The 27,861-nt window shown below is 43.1% G+C and overlaps 1 protein-coding gene across 1 annotated transcript; it reads left to right on the forward strand.

The window, feature by feature from the left end:
• cavin2 (caveolae associated protein 2) lies at nt 1-27,861 on the forward strand. The gene is made up of 2 exons (XM_020453657.2): nt 1-717; nt 23,867-27,861. The coding sequence occupies exons 1-2, from the start codon at nt 166-168 to the stop codon at nt 24,746-24,748; spliced, it is 1,434 nt and encodes a 477-aa protein (XP_020309246.1). The 5' UTR covers nt 1-165; the 3' UTR covers nt 24,749-27,861.

Here is a 27,861-nt window from a genome sequence, read left to right on the forward strand (position 1 = left end):
TCCCTTCTCAGTCCTTCTCTGGAGCAACAACAACAACACCGTCAACTAACTGACAGAGACTCTTCACATCTCAGAACAAGTCAGTCCACATTTCACTCCACTTCTAGCCCTCTAACTTACTTAAACCCTTCAAAAGAGGACATTTAACCCCTCCACCCTGTGGCCATGGGAGAAGACTCATCGCACGCAGAGCGCAGCAGCAACAGCAGCAGCATTTTGGTCAACCCCCAGCAGTACCAGGCACAGCAAGACAACATGGACCTCATGGTGTCCAGCTTCAGCCCGAGCCCAGCTCCCTCGTCCCCCACCAACACCCTCTCCAGGCTGGGCTTGAAAACCCCTGGGAGCCTTGGACCTGGAAGTCCCACCAGTCCCACTGCCAGGGACCAGGTGAGCGCCATCACAGTGGTGGCTCTACTCGACAAGCTGGTCAACATGCTGGAGGCAGTGCAGGAGAACCAGCAGCGCATGGAGTTGCGTCAGGCCGACCTGGAGGGTGCCGTACGAGGGGTCCAGGGTGACGTGACCCGCCTTTCCAAGAACCACACCAGCACATCCAACAGCGTGAACAAGCTGCTAGAGCGCTCACACAAGGTCAACACCCACATGAAGGAGGTGCGGGAGCGGCTGGACAAGCAGGCGTCACAGGTGAAGCGGCTGGAGGCCAACCATGGACACCTGCTAAAGAGGAACCACTTCAAAGTTCTCATCTTCCAGGTAGGGATGGAGGGGCGGATGGAGGGATGGGTTGGATGGATGAGCTTTTGTGTAAGGGGAATAAGGGAAAAGCAGAAGCGAGGAATGTGTAAGGGTGCGTAATGGAGAAGGGGGTTGTGAGTGTGTGAGGGTGAGAGAATATTGAGATATTCTTTTCATTATCTGTGTAGGAGTTGTGAAAAAAGAAGGGGAAAGAATGTTAAGCGTGTTAAAAGTATTTGTTTGTTTGTGTGCATATGTGTCAATTGTGTGAGCGGGAGAACAGAATGTCAGAAAGGTTTGTGAGAATGTTGAAAGTTAGCGTGTGTGTGTGTGTGTGTGTGTGTGTGTATCCGTGCATGCGTGAAAGCTAGTGTGCACATTGGGAGTTAATGCAAGGGTATGTAAGAGTGCAGCCTACTCTGTATGTTTGCGTTCTGTGTAGCTGCAATGGGCCTTGGCAGCTGTGTGAAAGTGTGTGAGAGGGAGAAGCAGGATCATCCAATCAAAATATTCTTCTTTAATACAGCACATTTCATTGCTTCACAGAAGAAAAAAACATAAAACGCCATGAAAAAATAAATGTTAATATTTACAACACAACAAACAACAGGATAAAAAACAAAAGAACAACAATAAAAACTGAATGACTAAATAGCACTGAAAAGTTAAGCTAAAAAGGTGTGTTTTAAGATCTTTTAGAATTACGTGTACAGTATCTGCCCCCCTCAGGTTCTCTAGTTCATGGTGGGAAAATGTAACTGCAGTATAAAGGGAGTGGTGTTTTGAAGAACTCCATAGGATATGAGAGCGCGAGAGAGAGAGACAGGGAGAGGGAGTGTGTGTGTGTGTGTGTGTGTGTGTGTGTGTGTGTGTGTGTGTGTGTGTGTGTGTGTGTGTGTGTGTGTGTGTGTGTGTGTGTGTGTGTGTGTGTGTGTGTGTGTGTGTGTGTGTGGTTCAAAAAGGGTAATACTCTAGATCTGTCGACAAGACCAAACACCCATTATGCATAATGATCTTAAATGTAGATAAATTAGATTTAGGCATTTACATTGAGTGACTTTGTCTTGCTTGTCCTCCTCTGAAGTTAAAAAATGTATTACTTGTTACACAAAATATATTTCTATTAGTAATTGTGATAATAAAATTGAAATTTCTCAATTTTCTGAGCATACAATATAGCTCAGTATTTATTTTATACAATCTTTTAAGTTCGTCTTTATCAAGGGTGCCAATAATTTTGGAGGTGCTGTATATATAACATAACAATAAATGTATAATAGTATAATATAAACATGTATAGGAATTGAACCCACAACTTTAGCATTATTAGTGTCATGCTGAGCCAACACATAAAAGATAGGTGTGATCAGGTGATTTCTATTTTTTTATTTTATTATTTTACCCCCTTTTCTCCCCAATTTCGTGGTATTCAATTGCTAGTAATTACTATCTTGTCTCATCGCTACAACTCCCGTACGGGCTCGGGAGAGACGAAGGTTGAAAGCCATGCGTCCTCCGAAGCACAACCCAACCAAGCCGCCCTGCTTCTTAACACAGCGCGCATCCAACCCGGAAGCCAGGTGCACCAATGTGTCGGGGGAAACACCGTGCACCTGGCGACCTTGGTTAGCGTGCACTGCGCCCGGCCCGCCACAGCAGTCGCTGGTGCGCGATGAGACAAGGATATCCCTACTGGCCAAGCCCTCCCTAACCCGGAGGACACTAGGCCAATTGTGTGTCGCCCCACGGACCTCCCGGTCGCGGCCGGCTGCGACAGAGCCTGGGCGCAAACCCAGAGTCTCTGGTGGCACAGCTAGCGTTACCATGCAGTGCCCTAGACCACTGCGCCACCCGGGAGGCCAATCAGGTGATTTTAATAGTATTTGGATAGTGTTTCCCAACCTTACTCTTTGCTCAGTCCTAGCTCCATTATACCAAATATACTGAATCATTGTGTGGCCAGTATATTCTCTAATGATTGGATAGGGCTCGATATGTGTTCAGTTAGGAAAAGGGTGAGCCATATTGACACAAAGTCCTAAGAGCTCCTAGGAACTGGTCTTATCTGGTTACCCAGGTACTACCGCTGTTGTTTAATAGCAACAGGTGCAAATACTGCACATTGGCTCAAACTGCATGACTCTAGTCTAATGGTTGTGCATTTATAGTTGATGATCCACAGGTATTTCCTATAGTTGTTCTTTCTGTGTATTTCTGTGTTTCTCTACAGTTGTCCTCTCTCTTTGTAAATCTCTCTCTCTCTTTCTCTCTCGCTGGCTGTTCCTGAACCATCAGCAGCCTCGCCACAAACCACCTATCATTATCATTTGAACGTGCAGCTATTCCTCCTTTCTCAGAAACCATCAGAGGATGCCATTCTGTCACACACCTATACAAAGAACACGCTATGAGTCACAAACAACGCGACTCACCGATAAGGCATTTCAATTCTAACACCACGCCCCTCAGCTCTCTTTTGTCTCTTATTTGCTCCTGGCCTAGAACATGTCTCCCCTCTGACTGACGGATTTCTCCACGTATTAATTGAGAACACACATTGCTCTGTACATGCCACCCGAGGTGGAAATGCCGCCATGCCGCTCCAAAGGGCGCTCAGTAGATATCCACCGCTCTGGGCCAAAGGAGCACTGACCAGCGCTGCCATGGATAGGCTGACAGGTCCCTGCCGCTCGGCTGCTTTTCTCTACGTAACCAGCTTTAACGAGGCCGGGGGAAACTGTAGTCCTTAATTACTGCAATTTGGCCCATTGTTTGTTTGTGTTTGTGCTCCAGCGCTTTTCCTGTCTCCATATTCTTCCCTTCCCAGCCACGGAAGAGAAGTATTTCAATGTCATGTGCTAGTTTCTGTTTGTGACAAAGTAAGTTGTTGATTTAAGGGAGGTGAAAGGTCTTGGATTGGCAAGAGGGTAAACGTTCATTTATATTAAAATGGGAAACAGGGATAGTGACACAATCGTGGGATGCAACACACTTTGCTGGGCAGTTCACATTTGTGTGTGTGTGTGTGTTTCTGCATGAGTGTGCGTGCATGTGCATGCGTCCCTGCATGTGTGCAGGCATCTGTTGTGTGTGCATGCATGCGCATGTGGGTGTGTGTGTTTGTGTGTGTTTGTGTTCATGCGTCCGTGTGTGTGCATGCATGTGTGCAACTTTCAAGATAAGTAGTAGGATTGGCAAGGTGGTATGAGAAGGGAAGTCCTCTGAGAGCTCATTAGTGTTTATGGGACATTTAGTCATTGAGAGGCATGGAGTGACAACAATAGTGACGGCCTTCTATTACACACACTATCAAAACACATTTAAATCCAAATGCATTGAATGAAAACACACTTCATATCCAAACTAAACATGCTGCATCACTAAAACAATACACAGCCTCGTCGAAAGACGTTCTATAACACATTTGACTCAAGCAATTTTGTATTACAGTGTATTCGTGCTGGAGAACGCATGGCTGAAGTTGTGGGATCTTTGATCTTTCACATTTTATCTGTCATTGTGACGTGTACGCTGGGAGTTGGGAAGCAAGTTTAGGGAATCTTTAATAAATCAATTCTGCTGAGGCACGGGAACCTGTCGAGCCAGCTGAGGCATGGAAGCCTGTCGAGCTAGCTGAGGCTTCCTCGGTAGACTCGGCAACGGACGCTTGACGGGCCAACCGGGTCTTGTAATACTGATGTGCTGGCTGAGGCATGGAAGCCTGACAAGCCAGCTGAGGCATTCCCGGTTGCTCCGTTAGCGACAACCGGATCAGACGTCACCTACACAAAAAAAATTATTAAAAAACACTCCCTAATGCTTCCCTTTGGGGAGGTGTTATTCTGTAACGTGTACCCTGGGAGTCGGGAAGCAAGTTCAGGGAAGCTTTAATAAATAAATTAACATAGAACAAAAGAAACACAGGTAGCATACAGACATGAACACTGGAATGGAAACAATAACGCCTAGGTAAAGAACTAAAGGGAGTTACATATGTAGGCAAGGTAATCAGGCAGGTGATGGAGCCCAGGTCAGTCCGACGAGGTGCTGGTGTGCGTAGCGATGGTGATAGGTGTGCATAATAATGAGCACCCTGGTGACCTCGTGTGCCGGAGAGGGAGTATACGTGACAGTCATTTCTATTTTAACTAACATACTGTACTTGAACCGTTGCATTCTATAAGTAAGAAGGAAACACTTTGGCACCATATACTTATACTCTGACCATGCAGCTCATCAAATTGAAAAGTTCAGTAGGCAGCTTTAATTCATTAATTAATTCAGTTTTATTTTGTTAGCTAACAGACTTTTTACTGCCATTGTCACACAACTCATGACCAAAGGTCTCTAGGCTTGTCACCATTGGTGGCAGTGAGTGAGCACCTGTATTTGTCACGCCTGCTCCCGCTCTCCCTCTCTAGCGCTCGAGGTGGCCAGACTGCCTACCATTACGCACACCTGTCACCTTCGTTATGCGAACCTGCGCCTCATTGGACCCACCTAAACTCCATCATTATTTGATTGCCTCCACTTTATCCGTCTGTTTCCTCTGTTTCATCCCCGTGTCAGCATTGATGTTGTGACTTTGTCCCCTGTCCAGACGCTGTTCCTGTCCTGTTTCATGTTTGTAGTTTATTAAATGTTCGTACTGCTTCATGTCTCCACCGTCAATCTTCACAGTATTAGGGATTATTTAACAAAGTTCTTTATACAGGATAAGGCAGGGCCAGTTAGCTGCCTTACACAGTTTTTTTTCTTCAATTTTTTTACACCTGATTCAACTCGGGGGCACTATTTCAAAAAAATTAATAATAATGTTCCCAAAGTAAACGGGCTATTTTGTCAGGACAAGATGCTAGAATATGCATATAATTGACAGCTTAGGATAGAAAACTATAAAAATATTGTCTGTGAGGATAACAGAACTGATATTGCAGGCGAAAGCCTGAGAAAAATCCAATCAGGAAGTGACTCATGTTTTGAAAGCTCTGCTTTCTGATGTGTCCCTATTGAGCAGTGAATGGGATATCAACCAGATTCCTTTTTCTACGTATTCCCCAAGGTGTCTAAAGCATTTTGACATAGTTTCCCGCCTTTATGTTGAAGAATGAGCATAAACGACTACATTGCGGAAGTGGCCGGCTGAGTGCTCTCAGAGTAATTCTTCCGTAATAGAAAGAGGTAGCTATTTTTCCTCCCGGTCTTACTGAAAATACAGCTGTCCCGGTTGATATATTATCGAATGTATATTTGAAAAATACCTTGAGGATTGATTATAACAACGTTTGCCATGTTTCTGTCGATATTATGGAGCTAATTTGGAATATTTTTCACCATTGTCGTGACCGCAATTTCCGGTCGAATTCTCAGCCAAACGTGAAGAACTTACGAAGCTATTTCGGCTACAAAAATAATCTTTATGGAAAAGGGGAACATTTGCTATCTAACTGGGAGTCTCGTGAGTGAAAACATCCGAAGCTCATCAAAGGTAAACGATTTCATTTGATTGCTTTTCTGATTTTCGTGACCAGGTTGCCTGCTGCTAGCTAGGCATAATGCTATGCTAGGCTATCGATAAACTTACACAAATGCTTGTCTTGCTTTGGCTGTAAAGCATAATTTCAAAATCTGAGATGACAGGGTGACTAACAAAAGGCTAAGCTATATTTCACTTGTGATTTCATGAATATGAATATTTTCTAGTAATATTTTTTGTCCGTTGCGTTATGCTAATTAGTGTCAGTTGATGACAATTCTCCCGGATCCGGGAGCGGTAGTTCCAAGAGGTTTTAAAGACCATGTTCCAAATACTTAGAAATCCACGCTTCCCTCCTTGTTTCCTTGAAATAAGCACAACTCTTTAAGTGACTGGATAGGTACAAATCCCATACCTTATTGTGAGCCAGTTTCACACAGCAGGAAAATATTATTATTATAAAAAATATATATATTGTTATGTGACTATAATTATTTGATATTTTTATAGCGATTGATACATTTTCATTAGTGCAAATCAAGTCAGACATTTTAAATGAGAAATTATGAACTTTAGAAGCTTTTTAAAAGCTTAAATGTAAGGTTCTGTAATTATTTTCTTAGTCAACCTTGTGTTCTGTTTCGTTGTGTTCTTGATCGTAGCCCTGATTCTTTGTGTTCTTGAACGTAGGATTAGGATCTCCATCAGCCGCTGCAAAAGCATCAGCTCCTCTTCCTGGGGTCCACATGAAACAAGACATAATATATAGTGCAGAACATTATTAGTCAAGGACTGAAATACATCAATTTAAAACATCACACATAGCCTACATATCAGTACGTACAAACAATGTCTAGGTCTAATACATAGTACAGTGTAAATTAATTATAAAATATATAAAATGGCAGTGTTCACAGTCCTTAATAGTAAAAAAAAAAACTGGTTTTATTGCTAGCTTGACTTACCTAGGGTGGCAGAGAGTTCCATGCAGTAATGACTCTATTTAATACTGTGCGTTTTCCAGCCTCTGTTCTGGACCTGGGGAATGTGAAGAAACATCTGGCTGCGTGTCTTGTGTTGTACCGATGAATGTCTGAACTGTGTGCCAACTGCTTGAACAGACAGTTCGGTACCTTCAATACATCAACACCTAGCACAAAGACAAGTAGTGATGCAGTCAATCTCTCCTCAACTTTGAGTTACTGACAGTTTCCAACTTACTTATGTCCTTCTTTGACCACATAGCCAGGCAGTAGTCCAGGTGCGACAAAACTACAGTAGGGCCTGTAGGACCTGTCTGGTCGACTGAGATGTCAAGAGCCACAGCAACGCCCTATCATGAACATACCTCTTCCCATTTTAGAAACCATTGAGTTTGTATGTTTTGACCATGAAAGCTTACTATCTAAAGTATGATTACAACAAGTCTCCTCAACTTGCTCAATAGCCACATTATTTAATAATAGATCTAAACAAGGCTTAGCGTTCAGCGAGTGATTTGTCCCAAAAATGTAGCTTTTAGTAGCTTTTAGCCTATTGCTAATTACCCATTCTAAAACTGACTGGAGCTCTATGTTAAGTGTCTGTTATTTGTTTTACTGATGCAGTCATCGTGTATACTGTTGAGTTGTCAGTGTACATAGACACACAGACTTAGTGGGGGGTCATTTGTAAAAACAATAATGGCTCTAGCCGGCTGCCCTGTGGTACACCACACTCAAATGAATTTGCATGAGAGAGGCTTCCATTAACAAACCCCCCCTGTGTTCTATTAGATAGGTAACTCCCAATCCATAATAAGGCAGAGGATGTAAATCCATAATGCCTACATTTTGTTCAGCAATATGTTGGTATCAACGACATCAAAAGCTGCACTGATGTCTAATAAAACAGCTCCCTCAATCTTCTTACGATCAATTTATTTCAGCCAATCATCAGTCATTTGTGTCAGCGCTGAACATGTTGAGTGTGATCATTAAAGACATCTTTCACAATCATTGACACAAAAACAAATGTATTTTTCAGATATAATCTATAATTTATTTATAGGTGTACTGTAATCAAATGAAACAAATTAAAGAAACAATGTTTAGCAGGCACTACTTTGCATTTTGGCCATAGGTTCACAAACTTTGCAGTAAATGTCCTCATTGTTCATCCACCTGGGGAAAAAACCTTTTGTTATTGTTAATCCAAGCTTGAGATAGATCTGGAATGATGTCATTGCATGCCTCATCAATGCCCTGAAGGAGGGTGGTACGCTCATTGGGATGGCAATCATACATCTTCCACCAGTATTGTTGTAACGGGATTCTTCTGTTGAAGGAGAGGTGGACCAAAACGCAGCATGGTTATTGTGATACATCTTTAATAAAGATGAAAATAGAACAAAATACAAAAAACAAGAAACCGTGAAAAAACGAAAACAGCCCTATCTGGTGTAACAAACACAAAGACAGGAACAATCACCCACAACACCCAACACCAAACAGGCTACCTAAATATGGTTCCCAATCAGAGACAATGACTAACACCTGCCTCTGATTGAGAACCATATCAGGCCAAACACAGAAACAGACAAACAACATAGAATGCCCACTCAGATCACACCCTGACCAAACAAAACATAGAAACATACAAAGCAAACTATGGTCAGGGTGTGACAATTGTAATCATCATATATTGTATTTTACAGTATTGTATTCTACTTATGTATTGTAGTGGTTCTGTAAGTGACTCAGTTCGAATGGCACTACCAACACCAGTTGTTGGTTCGATTCCCACTGGGGTCACATACGAAAATATGTGGACTGGATAAAAGTGTCTGCTTTGTAAATGTCATATATTACGGTATTACATTACTGTATTGACCAATGGAATTTTAGTAAAGCAGTGTGAACCCCACCCCAGCATCTTAATTTGGATACATGATATAGTGTAGACGTTAGTACATGTGTTATTCAAAGTATGCATAGTCAACTCTACAGCGTCTATGTTAGACAGCAAATCTATTTCCACAGGTCCAAGCACAGAACTAAAACTGTCTTGAGGGTATATCCATGAATTGTGTGTGTGTGTGTGTGTTTGTGTGCTTGCGTGCGTGTGTGCGTGCCCACATCTCAAAGGTGTTATGTTCTTGCGTGTGTGTGTGCGTGCCCACATCTCAAAGGTGTTATGTTTCAGTGGGCAGGGCTCACGTACAAATACCCTCTCCTTCCAATAATTTTGGTTTTGTCTCTCTCTCAAACAACAAAGCCTTTTGTTTCCTTATCCCCCGATGTGCATGGATGAGTTTTGTTCAGTGACAGCTTCCGCAACATGAATGTGGGCCTTGAATCCCAACACTGTGTTGTGTTCATAGTCACCAAACGGAAGAAAACAGACTGAAACAGGGAGGGACTATCACTCATTTTCATTTTCTGTTGCAAAATCCCCCAAAATCTAAAAAATGATGTGTGCCCTAATCTATTGAACATGATCCTGTTTCTGTCATGACACCTAATATGTCTGTCCCTGTCTGTGGAGCCAGATAGACCTGCAGACTTAAATGAACAAATATGTTTGTTTACCCTGTGGCTCCTCCCTTTGTTATCATTCTTATTTTCCCTTTGTGGTTCATTCCTCTGTTAATCTCCCTCTTTTTGAACAGGCTACGGTGAGAGAAGAGTCCAAAAAAAGAATGAGGGTAGGAGAGAGAGAGAGAGAGAGAGAGAGAGAGAGAGAGAGAGAGAGGGGTGGAAAATAAAGAGTTAAAGAGAAAAAAAGACAACAGAGAGAGAGGTGGACAGAGTTAAAGAGCTAAAAAGAAAAGTTCCCAGAATAGAAAAAGGGAAGGAGGTATGTGAAGGCAATTTCTGAAGGCGTAACTTGTGCCAGTGAAGTCAGATGCAGGAGAGCTAGAACTAGGTAATAGCCGGAGCAGTTTAGTACAAAACCAACAACATAAAAATAACCATCATGGGTACAAAACCCGACATGCACCAGTAACCAATGTGCACAAGCACGACAAACAAACAATTCCACACAAAGACATGGGGGGGAACAGAGGGTTAAATACACAACACTTAATGAGGGAAATGAGAACCAGGTGTGTATGAAAACAAGACAACAAAAAATGGAAAATGAAAAATGGATTCGGTGGAAGTCGTGACACAATTAGACAAAATGAAAACACAAGGAAAGGTTGACATGAAGTATTTACTGTTCATTTTTGTTATTGTTTATTACAATTTAGTTTATCTATTTCATTTGCTTTGGCAATGTAAATATATGTTTCCCATGCCAATAAAGCCCCTTAAATTGAAATTGAAATTGAGAGTGAGAGAGCGAGAGGCTTCTTTAATGTATTTTTCTTGAGGAGTGTTAGTTATTTTTACCCTGAGTCCTGCTCTTTTGCCTTTCACCAATTCAGGTTTGACAACTATAGGCGTCTCACTGTTTCAGTCTCCTAAGACATTGTGCATACTGCCAATGGCTGTTAATGATTCCTTGTGTGCATAGGTGGTTTGACAACCCCAGGTTACTTTGTTGCACTCAGGGATGTGCATAAATGACAAAATATCATTAGAAAATACAATTACAAAATACCATAAAGATCAATGTATCAAAATAAACTGTAGAATGCATGTATTTTGTAATGTATTTCATAAAAATACATGTATTTTGCATTTTAAAATACAAAAATAAATGTGCAAGTAGCCAGCACAAACAGCAAAAACATTCTCAGTGTCACGCCCTGACCTTAGAGAGCCGTATTATTTCCCTATTTGGTTAGGTCAGGGTGTGATGTGGGGTGGGCATTCTATGTTTTGGTATTATATGATTTTGTATTTCTATTGTTTTGACCAGGTATGGTTCTCAATCAGGGACAGCTGTCTATAGTTGTCTCTGATTGGGAACCATACTTAGGTGGCCCTTTTCCCTCCTTTCTTTGTGGGAAGTTAACTTTGTTTGTGGCACATAGCCCGTAAGCTTCACTGTTGTTTTGTATTGTTTATTGTTTTTGTCTGCGTCATTTCTAAATAAAAGGAATATGTACGCTCACCACTTTATGCTTTCGTCCACTTCCTTTGACGGCCATGAGAGAACTTCCCACCACAAACGGACCAAGCAGCGTGGTAAGGAGGAATGGACGTGGGAGGACATTTTGATTTGCAAGAGATCATGGACGTGGGAGGAGATCCTGGCCGGAAAGGATCGCCTGCCGTGGGAGCAGATAGAAGCAGAGAGGAAGGCGAAGCCAGCTGGTAAAGGGGTCCAGTGTTATGAGGGAACACGGCTAGCAAGGAAGCCCGAGAGGCAGCCCCACCCAAAAAATGTTGGGGGGGCACACGGGGAGTTTGGCTAAGTCAGGTTGGAGACCTGAGCCAACTCCCTGTGCTTATCGTGGCGAGCGTCGTACTGGTCAGGCACCGTGTTACGCGGTGGAGCGCACGGTGTCTCCAGTGCGCGTTCACAGCCCGGTGCGTTACATCCCAGCTCCCCGCATCTGCCGGGCTAGGGTGAGCATCCAGCCAGGACGGATGCTGCCGGCTCAGCGCGCCTGGTCTCCAGTGCGTCTCTTCGGCCCAGGATATCCTGCGCCGGCTCTGCGCACTGTGTCTCCGGTACGTCTGCACAGCCCAAATGCATCCTGTGCCAGCATCCCCGCATTTGCAGGGTGAAGATAACCACCCAGCCAGGTCGGCTTGTGCAGGCTCTAAGCTGGAGGCCTCCAGTGAGCCTCCACGGCCCATTGTATCTGGTGCCTCGGCCAAGGACAAAGCCTCCAGTATGTCTCCTGTACCTGCGTGCAGAACTAAGCCTTCTGTATGTATCCCCAGCCTGGTGAGTCCTGTGGCAGCTTCCAGAGCCAGGCCTCCTGTGTGTCTCTCCACTCCAGCGATGATCCATGGCTTGAAGCCTCCAGTGATGATCCATGGCAAGAAGCCGCCAGTGATGATCCATGGCATGAAGCCTCCAGTGAAGATCCATGGCACGAAGCCTCCAGTGATGATCCATGGCAAGAAGCCTCTAGTGATGATCCATGGCACGAAGCCTCCAGTGATGATCCATGGCACGAAGCCACCAGTGATGATCCATGGCACGAAGCCTCCAGTGGTGACCCATGGTAAGAAGCCTCCAGTGGTGATCCATGGCACGAAGCCTCCAGTGAGGAGTCATGGCACGTAGCCTCCAATGAAGGTCTCCAGTCCGGAGCCTCCAACGACGGTCTCCAGTCTGGAGCCTCCAGCGACGGTCTCCAGTCTGGAACTTCCAGCGACGGTCTCCAGTCTGGAGCCCACAGCGACGGCCTTCAGTCTGGAGCCCCCAGTGAGGGCCTCAAGTCCAGGGCCCGCAATGAGGGTGCCCAGTCTGGGGCCAGCGGCGAAGGTCCCCAGTCTGGGGCCCGTGGAGAGGGGGGGTACTGTCACGCCCTGACCTTAGAGAGCCATTTTATTTCTCTATTTGGTTGTGATGTGGGGTGGGCATTCTGTTTTGTTTTTCTATGATTTTGTATTTCTATGTTTTGGCTGGGTATGGTTCTCAATCAGGGACAGCTGTCTATCGTTGTCTGTGATTGGGAACCATACTTAGGTGGCCCTTTTCCCTCCTTTCTTTGTGGGAAGTTAACTTTGTTTGTGGCAAATAGCACGTAAGCTTTGCAGTTGTTTTGTATTGTTTATTGTGTTTGTCGGCGTCATTTCTAAATAAAAGGAATATGTACGCTGACCACGCTGCGCTTCGGTCCACTTCCTTTGACGTCCGTGAGACTCAGTAACAGTTACAGAAACATTTTACTTGCTATGACTATGATATGTTGTTGTTTAGCTACCTTTGTTGAGCAAGTCAATCTGTCTGCTAACTGACAAAAATGTAAATGTATACACTAAAATGAACTACAAAGCCCACTGGGTATTACCAGAGCCATGTATTTAGAGGAGTGGTCACCAACCTTTTCTGATTGAAGAGGCAACCTGAGACCACCCATTTTTTGAAACAGAACTAAAAACGTCATAATGGCAGAGTTTGTACCTTCAAACACATGAAATGGTTCAAAATGGGATCACATCCTCTACCCGGCATGCAGGACAGCTGAATTGGGTGCACCTAATGCCAACAGCACGAGACTAATTAGAAATATAAGAACGCAAGGCTTTAGTGTTGGGTTTTTACAGAAATGTTTGGCGATTGACTAAGAATGCCTTGGAGATCGACCAGTCAATCGCGATCGACAAAATGTGAATGTCTATAAAAATATGTATTTTGAAATACCAATTACAGCTCTCGAAATTATCTTGTTACAAAATACATTGGACTGTAGTTCAGCCCAGTGTAATACCAATTACAAAATATTCAGAAGTAATTGAAATACATATTTCAAGTACATGCAACAGAAATACTGCCCATCTCTGGTTGTGCTTTCACTTCTCTGTTGAAACATTATCACCGAAGGGACAGTATAAACGTAATGGAAATGAGCCCAAGCTATTGTATTATTCAATAAATACTTTAAAAATACTTTATTTTGGACCAAGCTAAGTCCATCTGTATGCTGTGAGGGCTAGAATTCAACAGTTTAGTTAATATATCAAGATATACATTTTTATTTTGTATTAATGGTAAAGGAAAAGAGTCCCTATAGACCCATAACTCCCAGAAGTGTGTGTGTCATGACTCTTACGCACACACACGGCAAGCAATTTGGTTACGTTCCACATGCAGGTGGTGACTTTTCTAAAAGGGATCACAGAATCTAATTGGTGGAGAAGAGGTGACTGGGGGAGACCAGCGAGGGATCAAACCAAGCCATAGAGTTAGGAAAGAGAAAACCATTGTCATTTTTCAGTGGCCCCAATCCAGATGGGATTCATGTGAGTTATCTTGCTTCTCTTTGACATTTGAATCGTGGCACAGGCAGCCATTCATCCACACTCTCAGGACAAAGTCTCAAGGTCCAAATGTTAGGGGCTGAGGAGAGCAAAAACAATAGCCCACTTTTACTGTTTTTTATTCCAACCAACTAGGGCTCGAGACAATTCTTGGAGTTCTCTGCTTCAATTTGACATTTGACCTCACATAGACGTTTCCAAGTAAAGTCCAAGTAAACAATGCAACAATCAAGAACTACTCTGACAAAAAAAAGTGTATTATCTCCATAGCTGCTTATCGACACAATGGCCATGATATACGCCCACGCCATTGTCCTGAAACAATGCTAAGAGCAGAACAAGTTCAACGTGCAAAATGGCTAACAAGATTAGCATAGGCATCCCATAGCTTGGCATGTCAACAGGATGCTTTGATGCCACTCTATGCACCGGCATTGAGTTGGTTACCACGTTAGCAGCTTGAGGTTGGAGTTGAATTGGGCATTGTATTTTTGTAATTGCATAAGCTCAGTCATGCCTTTTTTTTTGTCCCATTCGGTAGGGGTGGGGAAGATGCCCTGAAACTTGTTGTGCCATCCTGTGTGGTCACTTAATGGGTAGGCATTTTGCAAGTGTGTGTGTCTGTGTGTCTTTGTGTCTTTGTGTGTGTGTGCGTGCTTGCTTGCATGTACTGATATGTGTGTGTATCCCTTGTTCATTGTTTTGCCAGTGTGTGTGCCCATGTGTGTTAACCTGTTTCCCTTTTCCCCTGGTCATGTACTGTATGTTGTACTAAGGTAACAACCAATCACATGGCTGATCTCTCCAAACGCCAAACGACAGAAACCCATTTCCTTCCTTCCTACGGCCCTGGTGACACGGGGGGAATAAATGTTACATAACACTGGGCTTTACCCAGTGGAATCCTACAATGCTTTGTGGCAGGCTAATCAAAGCACATGCAGATGAAGTCAAATTTCCATGGATAGAGGCTCAGGGAAGAGGCTCCAGGTTTGTTATTTTCCCAGGACAAGGGGATGTGATGACACTAATGTCGGGAGGGGGAGGAGGTGGCTGTGTAGATAAAGTGGAAATGAAGGGACTGAGATGGAGGAAGGGTAAAAAGGTGAAGAAAAAAGAGAGTGACATAAATACAGAGAGACAGACAGTGAGAAGAGAAGAGAAGTGCGTTCGAAATGAGTTAATGACTTTTGGTTTGTGCCCAAGTTGTGTGTCGAGTCCATCCCTTTAGGGGATGCGTTAATACTTTTATTTGAATGTGCATTGAGCCTTCTTCCTCTCAATCCATTCAAACCACACAATAACAGGGCAATCAACCAAGTGTCTCTGAAGACTCAGACTTAGTTTGTCTTAGTTTCTCTGTTGTCTTCTTTCTCCTTCCTTTGAGCACCTCCCATGCCTCTCTCCTGAAATATTGTGTATGTGTGTGTGTGTGTTAAGTAAGTGATGCGACGTGGTGCCCTCTCGTTGACAAAGTCCCCAGTTGGCACCTGACTCATTGTGCCAACCCCCCTGTGCCAACCGCTGCCCCATAGGCATCAACCTCCTAGTAGATTTTTGGCTCAGAAAATACACCTGTTCTCCATAGAGACCACATGAAGTCAATGTATGAGGCCCAAATGGCACCCTGTTCCCTATAGGGTTATATTCCCTGTACACACCTGACTAAATATGGAATAGGGTGTCATTTGGCAGCCCCTTCAAAATGCATTCAGGATAGATAGACCCTCGTTTCATGGCTTGTTTTCATGTGGTTTGATGTTGTAGAGACAGGGCTTTGTTTTAAATGTAGGCTATGAAATCTGGGTAAGGGAAATGTTAAGCTAATGTATTACCCTAGAGATAGGACAGTTAATATACCGGTAGGCTAGTTGAGCTAGACGGATAATGCAATCCCGAGAATACACACAAGCATACACAGACATATGCACAGGCACACACCCACACACACACTCAATAGAGGAAAGACAGTACTTTAAGTGTGCCTCTTGATTGACTTAAGATCCCAAATATTTTTGCTGTTGTTGTGTCACTGTATCAAAAGGGAACGTAGACGGAAGTGGCTTGTTGTTGCCAGACTCCTTGCTGATCTCATCAAACCAGTGATGACAATATCGTGCCACACCCATACTTCTTCTAAAGAACATAAAGAGTATGCAGGATTGGCTTACATTGCCCCCTTCATCAACTCAGAGTAGCTAGTCTGTCTATATCAGGGGACCTTTCTGAAGAGCTGCAGTGTACTGGGTGTACAGGCGTTTTATCCAGCTCTGCTCAAACAAAGTTTAGTTAATATAATCAGGTTTGTTGCATCAGGGTTGGAACAATTACGTTTAGATTAGTGAAGAAAAATCATGTCAATGATCGTGTAGGCTGTCATTGTAAATATACATTTGTTCTTAAACTGACTTGCCTAGTTACATAAAGGTTCAATACATGTTTTTTAAAGAAAATGTAAATGACACACACACACAGTTATTGTAGGGCTCCTGAGTGGCGCAGCTGTCTAAAGGCACTGCATCTCAGTGTACATTGACAGAATTCAGAACATGGGCCGTTCTTACAGTATTCTCCCTGTACACCAAGTCAGAACCATAGGATAAATAAAGGGGGCATATAAGCAAACAATGAAAGCGCTTAGAAAATTAAATGAAGACATTTCTCTAAAACAGGCTATTGGCTACATGTGCATCACCAAGTCAGAACAGCAGAATCAGTTAGGTGGGGGAAAGGGACCAAATTACACCTGGGATACTAACAGCTTACTACACAACATACACTTAGAATTACTTTCTTAGCTACAGTATACATCTCTCCCTGACATATTGCATCAGCATCATTCAAGCTATTTTTGGACTCCCCTTGTGCTGTGGTGACTTGAACAGCAAGGAGGCACGGCAATCCTTCATGGGCAAATGTTGTCATCAAACTTTGTCATCAAGGTCTGGTATTCTCTGGATTCATGGTATTTTCAAGACAACTGTGAACACTGAACATAAACCAGGTTGAATCAGGACATCAGTGATCTTCATGTCAGAGCTCTAGAAGGTGGTCCGAGTTCCCGACTTGGAATTCCGAGTTGGATGACCGTTCAAAATGTATTTTCCCAGTCAGAGCTCTGTTTTTTTCGTGTTCCCAGTCGTCTTGAACTCACTGTAGTCTGAGATTTCCCAGTTCCAAGTTACCAGTTGTTTTGAACACAGCAGAAGTCATGCTGGATTGACAGCATAGGTAATGTATTCAACCTTTTCTGTCCCTTCATGTTGAATGTTTATCCTTTTAAGCTTGGAAAACAGACCCTTAAACCCAGACATGGACAACATAGTGACTCCACTGAATAGCAGGCTCATTGTTGATTTTGTGATTTTTTCTTATTTTGACAAGTATTGAAAAGGATTTGCCAGTAGATTGTCGACTTGATTCATGATGATGACTGCTAGCTTGCTAGCTAAGATTTGGAAGGTATGTGGACATGATCAGTCCAATCAAAGCTACGGTAGATATAATGTGATTTGACATCCTTTTATCTGTGGCCAGTGACATTGAGCCTTCTCGGATGGGCACTTCTAATGTAAATCTATGGCAGCACCCAAGGGGCTTGCATTTTCAAGCTCTACCCAACGATGTTGCAGGACATAGTCTCCCCATGAGTGACAGAGCACTGAGCCAATCATGCCGCAACTAGAGAACATTACCAACCCCTACGCTCTAAATTTTCAGCTGGCTGCCCCACCACCACAGAAAGCCCTGAGCTAGACTGAAACACCTGCATTTTGGAGCTGGCTTGCTCAAGAAAGCAAAAAAGAGAACATGTTTGCATGGAACTATTAACTCTATTTTTTGTTTTACATTGTTTGCAAAACGACATGTGACATGTATTAATGCCAAAGTAACATGCTAAACAGGCCCACCTGCCCTGAATGACGGGTCACCACTGAACATGTTAATACAATTTTGAATTCGGAGCGACAGTTGGAAGGATAAGTATGGGTGTGGCACTCGATATGTTTGTCATCTCTGCGCTGAAATGGGGACAGTTGCTTCTTTTCATCAACAGCAGGAAGGAGAAATGGAGGGAAGGGAGTGGATGGTTGACAAGAAGGAAGGAAAGAGGGAGAACAGGTTAACCCAGTGAGTTCTGGTTGAAACTAGACCTGTGCCCTGAGGTGCTATCTAGGGCTGTGGCAGTCATGAAATTTTGTCAGACGGTGATTGTCAAGCAAATGACTGCTGGTCTCACGGTAATTGAGACATGAATTAACATAAACATATTTAGCATCTCCTGGCTTCCACGCATAACCTACAAGCCACTGATGCAGACCTTTGTAACATCTACATTTAAAAAAGTAATAATATATACAATCACAATAAATCCATTATTTATTTTAGACAGACCTAAAGAAACATAATATGAAGAAAATGTAGTCTACTTCAGAATAACAGTATACCATACTCTGAGTTGTCCTTATTTTAGGCCCTGATATGGCTATGTTATATGTGACCTACCGGCTCAATTCGGTCCTATGTAATAACAATTTAAATTGTTTTTTTTTTATATTGGATAAAAGTAGAAACTCAGAGCTATAAAATGTTATACCACCACACCATAGTTGAAGAACAATGGGAAAGTAATTCTGCTTTGAAAGTTGATAAACTTTCACCTCACATTTGAGAAAATGGCCTTTGAATGTTTTGGTACACCTCTTTTATTATATATATATTTGTTTACACCTATTGGAGGGCTCCTCTTTGACTACACCCATTCAGCATCATTCACATCCTCTTAAGCTTTAGCCCCACCCATCTCTTTAAGGATTCACATGTGAGGCTGAGGAGCAGGGTTGATCCGAGAAATCTGTCCTAACAACAGCAGTCAAGCACCAAAGCTAACTGGCTAACATTGGCTAGCTTGCTAGCTACTTCCAGACAAAAAGAAGACAACAGCTCACTGACCATTTTACTCACCCTAGCAGAGCTGGTTAGGCTGTTTTTATGTTATCTTGAACATTGGTGACTGCAACTATGCTGTTGGCAACAATTTAGTTATGCTTTTTTTGCCAACGTTCACTGTGACACCGGCCATATTCAACAGGTGTTAAGCGTTTGTAAATTTGTCAGTTATTCTGAGTTCTGGCACACTCAGACAAGAGTTCTCTGAAATCAGACTAGATAGCCAGAGTGAATTTATCAGCTACGTCTATCAACAGTTGTTGCAGTGACATCATGAACATTCTATTGAAATGGTTATTTGCATAGTGGAGTCTTTTGTTAAGACATGTAATTAGCTAGATAGCTAAACAATGAACCATAATCCCAACTAGTGACTTTACTACCCTGCATGAATCTGCAGGTACCTAACCAACCAGGTTCAATGTTAGCCAGCTAATATTAGGCTATACCTAGCAAAGCAAATGGCTCTGAGATACGAATAATATTACTACACAGATCATACACGTAAGGTTAGCTAGGGAGCCAGACAGCTAATGTTAGCTAGCTAGCTAACAGTACACTTTAACTTGAAATTAAAATGACTTTGACAAAATTAGAAACGTGTAATATCTGAAAATGTAGCTAGCCTGACAATCTTGCTCATATACATGGATGCACGCTTCTCCCTCTGCCACAGATGCCACGGTTGCCCTTAGTTTGAAGATGTAATCCCGAGACAGGTGTTTTCTCCATCCCCTTAGCTATCATACTCTAATTCCACTGATTTCAAAACTCCGTCCCCCAGAAAGTGGAGAGCAATAGACGATACATAAAAAAACATGTTAGACAGGATTACCTAGACATACAGACCCGGTCAAATAGACAGAAGAAGGTTATATGGCAAACCAATCCAAACTAATTCGGCATGTCCAGCCCACTCATTATCTCAGCCAATCATGGCTCGTGGGAAGGATGCCGCTTTTTCTGTGGCTAAACATACTAGGCTAATTTAAGAAATGTATTTGTATTTACAGATGGTATACAAGTTTGTTATTATTGAACGTTGAACGTTCACATGTTCGAGAAGGAATTTCTGTAAAAAAAAAGAAGCATTTTGATAATAAAATAAAGTTTACATTCAAACGGCTCTCCTGTGAAGTAGTGACCTGCGACATACGCCTAGTTTCCTGAAACGGGTCACAATGTGGAAAAAGTCAAGGGTCTGAATACTTTCCTAAGGCATTGTGTATACTTAATTTAGAGTTATTTATGCAACTTTATTTAGGATAAGAATGTTGGGCTATGTATTTGATTAGATTACATTCTAAGGCTGTATGATGTGACTCTAATGATGATTTGAAAAAAGTTTAAAGCTGCACACATTTCATCAGTCTCTCATTCACAATTTGACAAGCACTTGATAATATTCTCACCAAGCCTTGAAATTTGCAGTGGCATCTCCCTTGTGTGACCGTAATGCCCCTTAAAAAAATGCCATGCCTTTTGTGGTCAATGTGGCTGTTGTGCCCTTGGGCTGAATATAATAATTATAGTTCCCTTCTCCCAGCTGCACTGCTCCGAAGCACCTCTCACTCACATGGCTCTGTCAGATGTAGCTAATGCTCGTCACATGATTGGGTCCATCTCACAGGAATTTCAGCTAAGAAGTAGGCTACAAATCCAGGCTGTATCACAACCCGGCCGTGATTCGGAGTCTCATAGGGCGGCGCACAATTGGCCCAGCATCGTCCGGATTTGGCCGGTGTAGGTCGTCATTGAAAATAAGAATTTGTTCTTAACTGACTTGCCTAGTTAAATAAAGGTTAAATAAAAAATGTATACAAAATTAGTGAATAAAGACAGACACATGGGGGGTGCAACTGCACTCGTCCCTCTCATCGAATTCCGAGGCGCATATTGAAGAACTGTCCACATTTAGCCTACTTCTGGTCAGCCAACAAGATGAGTAGGCCTAACGAAAAGCAAAAGCACTAGCCTATGTCAATTTACTATCCGTTATAGTACAAAAGTTGACCTATGCTATTGGTCAGCTGTTCTTCTGTGCAATAAATACATTTTGGATACGGTTATTGTGCATTTTAAGTTGCATGTCTTGATTTACCTAATCCATATTAAATACACATTAGTGCATGTGAGAATCATTGCCTTAAACCAGAGTTCAACATAAACAGTCATATTGATTACCATGTCAATGGAGGCTTTGATAAAATGGGTCTATCCATATGATGTAGAAATTAGTAAAACTGAATCCGCGAAGCATTTAGAGGCACTGCCTTAAAGCCGGAGCCTCTAAATAAAAGGCTTTGGGATCAATCCTGAGGAACTCAAAAGAACAGAACACTGATGACAGATTTACCTCCACTGTCACTAGAAGCTGCACACGCTTGGAATCCGCCTAATTCCACCTGAGCTGTGAATCACGCAGGCTCAGATAAGGTCCTGGGTATCTGGTATCTGCAGGTTAATATGGTATTTCACGGTGAAGTGGCATTGCATATATTTAGTTAAGGCTGGTGATGTATGATTATTGGTTGTTTACTTTGCGTCAATGTAAATAGTCCGGGTGGCCATTTGATTAATTGTTCAGCAGTCTTACGGCTTGGGGGTAGAAGCTGTTAAGGAGCCTTTTGGACCTAGACTTGGTGGTCACCCAGGTGCAAAGAGGAGAAATATCAATGTTTGACAAAAAATCCAGCTCACCGATGTTCCTGTATGCTTCACAATGGATTTAATGGATTTCAAGCAATGTTTCTTTCCATAGACTTTCATTAGGCACCAAATGGAAGTGAACAAACTGAAACAGCAAGTGAATACCTGGACTTGTCCAATAAGAAACACTCATTTAATTTTTTTATTTGCACAGCAATTTAAAGCATTTTAAGTTGCATGTCCTAATGAACATGACCCAGGTTATTTTGTCTTCAAAGTAACATGGTACATTAACATACTTGTGTTTTATGTAATTCAACAGACTTAAACAATACATCAATGTGTCACAGTCACCACCTCAATAAAAAAAGAGAGGCCCCTCTTTAAGGCACCTTTAGTCTGTCAAGGATAATGTTCTTTTCTGAAAGGGCGTGCAATTGGTGGTGAGTTAGTGAGGGATTGATGGGGGAGGGCTGTTCCTGTCTTTCTGGTTGGTCCCAAACCAGACACTAAGGACAACCTATTGACAAATCACATGGTCAGAAAAGCAATGTGTGGCATCCTTCCTATAGCTTCCAGCATTCTTCCATGCTGTGTAATAAATGACACATGCGCATGCGTGCGTTTAAGCGGAAACACACACACACACACACACACACACAGTAAATACAAAGGAGATTAATTTCTCAAAGATAGTTCGGGGCTTTCCAATATAACCACTTTACACACACACCACACACGCTTACTTTCCACTCTGGGTCATTTACTGAATCCTGACTTACTCAAACTTTTGCGTAAATCCACTTTTGACATAATTACATGATTTTCGTAGAAGTTTTAGTTACATTGGCATATCTTGAGCCCTGAGTGAACTTGTGAAGCAATAGATGCATGCAAACAAAAAGCAGCCAGGTCCCACCAGATCAACTACAGTGTTAGACGTTTGTCCAGATCCCAAAGACATTGGGAGATGTCTTGTGCATGCATGCAATTCAATACTGTTCACTAGGGGCAAAGCGAGCGTCTATTAGTGTCTAGTAGGCTTGCTAGGGCATTGTAGATGGGATGGACGCAGGGTTTAAACTGTGGGCTATGGTTTTGAAGCTCATGGGTGCAATCCCAGTGCTAGGCACTTCTTTTTATTTCTATTTATTTTCTGTTTTAACCGCATTCCAAACCTTAACCCTTTACCCACTTTCACATCAGCATTGACATTTATCAATGGGTGTGGCTGGTACCTGTAACTGGTACTTTTGAGTACCTAATGCTCTGGAAGCTGTCAGATGACAAACCACCAACTGTCATTTTGGTATAGACTGTAGCTGCTTATAATATATGTGGAGGAGGTGTGTGTGTGCGTGTGTGTGTTTGTGTGTGTATAAAGGTATAGAGAGAGAAAAGGAGAGAGAAAAATAGGGAGATGGAGGCGCATAGAATGAGGGGAGGAAGAAGGAGGTAAGATGACGAGAGAGTAATTTAGATACCTCAGGAGATTCGACTACCCTCTCTTTTTAACACTCCCTTTTTCTCAACATAGCAATAAAGAAAATGTAATGGCTGGAGAGAGTGAAGGTATAGAGGAGGGAGGGGGAGACTCATGCAGAGAAACAGGTAGGAATTCCTCAGATGTCTGCAGGAGTAGAGAAAAGAAACATGTGGAGACTGGTTTCTTCCAGGGTCAGCTCTTACTGAAAAAAGATGTGCACAACATGTCCAAAACTGTTACACACTTGAACCTTGACATCCGTTAATGGCTGCCAAGGTAAACAGTGGCAAATGATGTACGGTGAAATGAATTCAATGTTTGCGTGGATTATGTGCATGTGTGGTTAGAAATATTCCCATGAGAGTTTAATTTAAAAATAGCAGCATAAAAATGGCATACATGTAATTTTTCAAAAGTTGCGATTACGTAGGAACTATTTGTTCTGGAAGAAGGTTGGAGATGTACTGTATACTGCTCATTATTGCATTGATTTATGTAAATTAAACTAAATTATAGATGCTATTGATATATATATATATATATATATATATATATATATATATATATATATATATATATATATAGTGTGTACATATGTTTTAATGCTGATACTTATGTTTGACAATCAAAAACAATTATAGTGTGCATGGTTTTGTGTTCAAGTGGTTCAAGTGATCATCCCATTCTTCATATGACCACCTTCCTAATCCTAACACTCTCCCATCTGTATTTCAGGAAGACAATGAGATCCCCTCCAGCGTGTTCCTCAAGGACTCCCCCAAGACCCCCCAGGCCAGCCAGCTGGAGGACAACGCCCCTGCGGCGCCTGCCCCGTCCGTCGCCGGCACAGACGCCAACCGCTCCCAGGAGGAGGGTCTCCATACCATCAGCTTGTCCTCCTCTGACGATGATGCTGGGGGTCACCACGAGGAAGACGAAGCCCTGGAGGAAGAGGCAACGCTGGGTCTGGGAGCAACCCGGCCCTCCGTAGAGAGATCCAGAGCAGACCGGCTGAAGCGCTCCAGTCTGAAGAAGGTGGACAGCCTGAAGAAGGCTTTCTCACGCCAGAGCATTGAGAAAAAGATGAGCAAGATCAGCACCAAGATTGTGCCGACAGCGAGCCGCGAGAAGATCAAGAAGAGCTTCACACCAAACCACCCAAAGAGCCCTGCCTCCAAGAGTTCCTCATTCAAGGTGTCGCCAATGACGTTCAATGTGAAGAAGATGCGTGGTGAAGGGGAGGAATCAACCCAGCCCGGAGGCTTGCCTAGCGGGCATGCCCACGTGGATATCCCTCCCCTGGGAAGCATGGATGGGGATCTGCCCCTGGCCGAGGTGCATTCCCAGGAAGTGCTGGGTGTGGAGGGAGGAGAGGAGCTGGCTAGTCCCTCTAGCACTGGGAGCGTAGAGGCCAAGCTGACCTTCAATGGAGAAGCAGGGGGCCTGGAGTGTCACCTGACCACTGATCGTCCGGCGGGGCTCGCTGTCCCGGAGCATGATGATGATATTGGAGAGGAGGAAGAGGAGGATGACGAAGAGGAGGAGCAGGAGAGCCCGGTGGAGGTGAAAGCTCCCATACCTTCTGCTACTGGAATCACTGTGGAGCAAGCCTCTTAATCGGATCCACCTCAACCTTTGCTCCTGCACATTCCCTGCCCTCTTTATATTACCATGCCAACAGTATAGTCATCCCTCCGTCTTTCCAAACCATGTTTCCGAGATATCTCCTAGACAGACACACATGCACACACACGCACTCATGCACACACATGGACACACACACACAATGTATATACACAACATTAAAGACGTGTCCTTAGCAGACCTATTCCTGAAAAAACTCAAGCTCCTGTGCCAGCGATACAGGCCATCCCCATGCAGCTCCCTTTCTCTGCAGCTCTCTTTCGACTCCAGTCCTGCATGTATTATTGATCCAGGAGATCCATGGGCTGATCCCAGATCACCAACCTCTCCTTTAGAGATCCTGAGTGACCCAGAGTTATCAAGAGTGATCAAGTGATCCTGCATCATTTGCTCCTGCCTGGTGTGTTTAACTAGCTACCCTTCTGTGGGGCTACCTTAAGAAAAGAACCAGTGTGCCAAGAGACTATTACTCACCTTCCCAACTGGAACCTTGCTTCTGTTTCAAGAGAACAGCACATCTCCAGTACACTGAGCCAACTATCTCTCTCTATTTGTCTGTCTCTGCATGGGCCTCTCTGTCTGTCTGACAGATAGTCTCTTTGTTCCTCTGCCTCGTGTGAATGCCGGTAAATCTCTGGCAAAAAAGGTAAAGCCCCACAGTTTGGGGATGGTAGCTTGTTGCCAGGCAGTCTGGGCATTGGTATGGTTGGTAGCTAGGTTTCTACAGCAAGGGTGGTGTAAGGCTGAAGGGATATAGGGCTGTAATATGTCCAAATGCTCTGCCTGAAAATAGCTTCTTATCTTCATCAATGATATTTTTATTATTTCAGAGAGCGGGTTCAATGTAAGAAGGGGGATAGGGAGGAAGTACGACCAGAGAAGAAAAGTCGTTTAGAGTGTTCGGATGAGTCAAATACATGTGGCAAATGCGGTGTGCTTCATTTCGCTTATAATAAAACCATTGGAATAGTCCCAAAAAGTGCAAACTCTGCACCTCAGGCATGTGGGTGAAGCTGAATCAAGCACACCTCAGGTATTTGAATGTTTGTGATACATGTATTTGACCCATGTCTTGATGGTAACCACACAACCTGAGTGCAGGGTAAAAAAAGAGCCATATAATTGAGGCAGTTTTGTGCCATCCCTACCTTAGTTTATTTGCCATAATAAATACTCACCAGAGCAGTGTAAAAAAACAGCTTGAAAGTAGTTAATGGTTCACTAGGTACAGACCACACCTCGAATATTTGGAGAGAGTAAGTTGAAATAGCTGTCTTGTGTTAACGTCTACTGGCGTCTACCTTAAGGCTCTACATACGGGGACTTTCCTAAACCACCCTATATCAGGGCAATTCTAATCTTATGTGTATGTACATATTCGATTATGGGATTATCAGTGGGTATAATGATTTATATAGAATCATACATGTTTGTTGAATACTGTCAAACTTTATCGGGTACTGTCTCCTGAGTATTTTACTTCCATAATATTATAGTCTAACAATGTGGACTTTTGGAGTTGATCACTCACATAAACAAGGTTTGAATAGCATAAACAAGCATTTACACATTCTTATATGGTTGAAACACACACATGCACACACAAAACCTTAAAGGAAGACTCCACCCAATATCTATTTTGGTATTTGTTTCATTAGTCCATTGTTGATATTGTCCCAAAATGCTTTGCATGTCAGCAATCAAGTTAAGATATGTCAAAATACAGAAATACAGCGGGTATGATGATTGGTGGAATTTTCCTTAATAAACTAGCACACATTTACAGAGGCACCCACACAGACATTCACACACATGCTCCTGCATGCACGGAAGCCTTGAAACTTAGGCCTACACAAGCTGGTGTGAGTAATTGCTGTCCGGGAGCGAGGAATTCCTGCATGTTTTAGAAGATAAGAGTGATAGTGAAAGATTCCATTCCTTTAAATTCTCTCCTTTTGGAATCTACTTGCTCGTATCACTAAGGGAGGATAGTTCATCTAATCTATGTGCAGCACTTGCCACTAACTTGTGGCTACTGTTTATATGGTTTCATATCCATAAGATGGAATGGAATTTAAAACCCTCTGTGGGGAGTATATACAGTATCAGCCTGAACTTCATGGTTAGCATCCCCTGGCCTATGCCTTTCTGATGACAAGTGCCTTGCAACCAGTCAGTGCCTAGTACACACTTAGTGGCCTCCAAAATATATAGGTGTCTAATGAAATGTAAGTAAAAACAGAATAAAACCATTAAGCAGATGATGTATTGTATGTTATTTCTCAGTTGAGAGAGAGATCTTGAAGAAAAGGAAAGAGAGAATGAGAGGCAGAGCAGAGAGGCATTCCTGGGTTTGACATATGACTCTTTGGCAGCCCATTTTTTCATGCCCTACCCTCTCTGCCTGGACGTGGCGGCAGGGGGAACTGGGGCCCTCATGGGCCACAGGTGTGTTGCCCCCAGGGAGGCCCCTGGGCACTGGCTCACTAGGAAGGAGGGGAGGAAGGGAGGGAGGAGGATGAGGAGGATACGGAGGGTGATAGAGAGTACCTGGGCAGGGAGGGCAGGGAAGGGGAGGGGTGAGGAGGGTAGATGAGTTAGAAAAACATTGGTTTTGGACAGTGGGAGTAGAACAGAAAATGGGACAGGTTGAGTCCCGATTCTCCACACTCAGTGTCATGAATTTAAAAATTGTGAAAACTCCCTCCAGCTAATGCCAACACGAATTCAATTATTTGAAATCCATGATTGGAGAATAAGGACCCGTGTTTTGAGAGGAGGTATAAATTGAAGAGAGATATGTCCAACTGTTTGCGCACCGGCATGGCCTTACATTTTTTTAACCACAAACTCTTTCTATCTATCCATCACAGAGACATCTCCTCCTCTTTCTCTCCCTGTTGCTCTCTCACACAAACGCACACACACATTTTCTCTCTCCCCATTTGACTCACACTCATCTTTTTCTCACTCTCTTCTAAAGCGCAGCCAATCTCCAATCAATGGTGTGTATTCATGGATGCCAAGGGAAGCCAGGCTTCCCCCCACACAAAATGTACCAATAAAAAAATATAAAATCAAAATTA

The sequence above is a fragment of the Oncorhynchus kisutch genome, linkage group LG2 (genome assembly GCF_002021735.2).
Source record: "Oncorhynchus kisutch isolate 150728-3 linkage group LG2, Okis_V2, whole genome shotgun sequence".
NCBI lineage: Eukaryota > Metazoa > Chordata > Actinopteri > Salmoniformes > Salmonidae > Oncorhynchus > Oncorhynchus kisutch.

What these genes read in the sequence shown, in the direction of transcription:
- cavin2 (XM_020453657.2), top strand. Translation starts at nt 166, where the DNA reads ATGGGAGAAGACTCATCGCACGCAGAGCGCAGCAGCAACAGCAGCAGC. An exon ending in TCAAAGTTCTCATCTTCCAG is followed by an intron (nt 718 to 23,866) that starts GTAGGGATGGAG and finishes TCTGTATTTCAG; the next exon opens with GAAGACAATGAGATCCCCTC.